Source organism: Parasteatoda tepidariorum, chromosome X1 (assembly GCF_043381705.1).
Source record: "Parasteatoda tepidariorum isolate YZ-2023 chromosome X1, CAS_Ptep_4.0, whole genome shotgun sequence".
NCBI classification, from domain to species: domain Eukaryota; kingdom Metazoa; phylum Arthropoda; class Arachnida; order Araneae; family Theridiidae; genus Parasteatoda; species Parasteatoda tepidariorum.
The window spans coordinates 74,306,500-74,308,498 of NC_092214.1; the positions used below are offsets into that span (position 1 = coordinate 74,306,500).

Sequence of the window (1,999 nt, forward strand, 5' to 3'; positions counted from 1 at the left end):
TATATAAATCTATATATATATATATATATAAAAATATATATATATTTGCATTAAAATATAAAATCCAATATAATATCATTAATTATTGGATATAATATCATTAAAATATAATATCCAATAAAATCCAATAAATATATACACACATCCTTAAAAGTATTTTTCTGTAAATTTGATAGTTATATTTTTTTCACAGGGGGAGGAGTTTTAAATTCTACGAATTAAAATCCTTTTCGTGTTATTCGCGTAATGAAGTCATTTAGCCTCTTTCTGTTAGTGGCTTCAACACCTTGTTTCGTTTCTCTCTTAAAATTACTTGTGTTTCATTTCTGTTTTGAAACAAAAAAAAAAGACAAATAAATACAACTCAATAATCCTGGAAAAGACGGGGACGGAGAAAGAAAAAAAATAAAGTTGGAACTAAACTAAAACATTTACGTTGCGAGTTAAATCCGTTTTCTCTGCTTGTATACAACAATTTTTTCGAAAAGTCAACTAAAAGCATTTTTACTTCCAATCTATTGGGTGCGCTTGCGCGTCCGAACTTCTATCGATAACATCCTCTACTTGCTCCTTCTCAAATCATCAGTTGCTCTTGGTCTTCCGTTACTAGAGGTTACGTTTTGTGGAAACACAAGTTACGTGAGAGCACGTGCAGATAAAAGCTTTCAATGTCTTTCATACACAAATAATACTGATTTTCAAACGATGTATTTTAGAAAGAGTTCTTGAAAGATTTAGCATTAAAGAAAAGATGATGCCATTAATGTTAATAATGATGGTAAGTCTTTTGAAATATTTTATAAAATTACATTTAAAATTATTGGTATTTTTTGAGATTTTTTTATTCAAGAAACCTAAAACTTTTCAATTAAAAAGTTAAACTTCTTTTCTATAAACACAATTTATACTTTTTTTTCATTGTAGTTAAATAGAACAGCAAAAGATATGTTTTTGATAAGGGTTTTGCTAAGTTATAAATATAAAATAGTACAATGCTGTTTATAATTAAGGATTTAAATACTTTACAGAGAATGATTATTTTTCATTGTTTTTATTTTAAAAATAGTAAATAATGTTTTATTTATTTTTATTCGAAACAATGTTATTTCCGAGACAGAAAAATCCAATTTTTTTGAAATTTTTTATATTACTCAAAAAAAGGTTGATTCTTGCTTTTGAAAAATAGATAAGATGTTGAAAAGCTGATCTATCCTGAATATGTTTCTGGGTGGGTCCGCTCTATAATACCTTAGCTTATTTGTAACTCAAAAAAAAGAAGCAATTTTATTTGTTTCGCCGCTTTAAACGCTCAAGTTATGCTTTTTTTTCTTCCTTCCTCCTAGGTTGTTTTCTTTTTTTTAAACTCTTTTTCGTTTTAAAATACTCAAAACATCCTGTAATTTAACAATGCAAAAAGTGTAACTACATGAGTAAATTAAAATATAAACACTATTTTAAAATAAAATAAAAAGTATTCACTTTAAAGAATAACATTTTAGTTATATAATAGATTAGAAACACAAGTTTGTTTAAAACTTTAAAAGTTTTTAATGAGCTTCTCTTGTGTTTCTATTAAATGATAGAGTTCACAAAAAATTTGAAGGAATACTTACATTAAAAAATGTTTTTTTTTTTAAAATTATAGTTTGGTTAAATAAAATATTGTTTCTGTTGATAACTCTTACATTATTCTTTCAGTAAGACGTTTTTCAGAAAAATATTTCTTCTATACTTTTTCTTTTATTTTAGGATATTATAGTCATTAATAAGTTAAATACATTTTTTGTTTGCTTATAGAATCTTATTTGTTAATTACATATAGTTTAACTGATATACTTTTTATACACATCTAGTTAGAAATGTGTTATGTGGCTTTGACCTCGATATGGAATTCCTTTCTTTAATAAATGGAGTGTTTTAGGAAGAAATGAATTGATGCAGGGTGTTTCGTAATGTTCACACTAGATGCGTATATATATATATATGTAAAACTTACTGA

At 25.2% G+C, this 1,999-nt stretch overlaps 1 protein-coding gene across 3 annotated transcripts in view; it reads left to right on the top strand.

The window, feature by feature from the left end:
* LOC107448398 (Tub domain-containing protein ktub) overlaps positions 1 to 1,999 on the top strand; it is a 148,568-nt gene that overhangs the window by 49,027 nt on the left and 97,542 nt on the right. Inside the window, exon 1 of one of the 3 annotated variants that reach the window (XM_043042943.2) lies at positions 422 to 778. The exons of the other annotated variants lie outside the window; for them this stretch is intronic. Coding sequence (XP_042898877.1) covers positions 752 to 778 — 27 coding nt within the window. The 5' untranslated portion in view covers positions 422 to 751. Of the gene's footprint in view, positions 1 to 421; positions 779 to 1,999 lie in introns of those variants that run through there. 3 annotated transcript variants of the gene reach the window in all.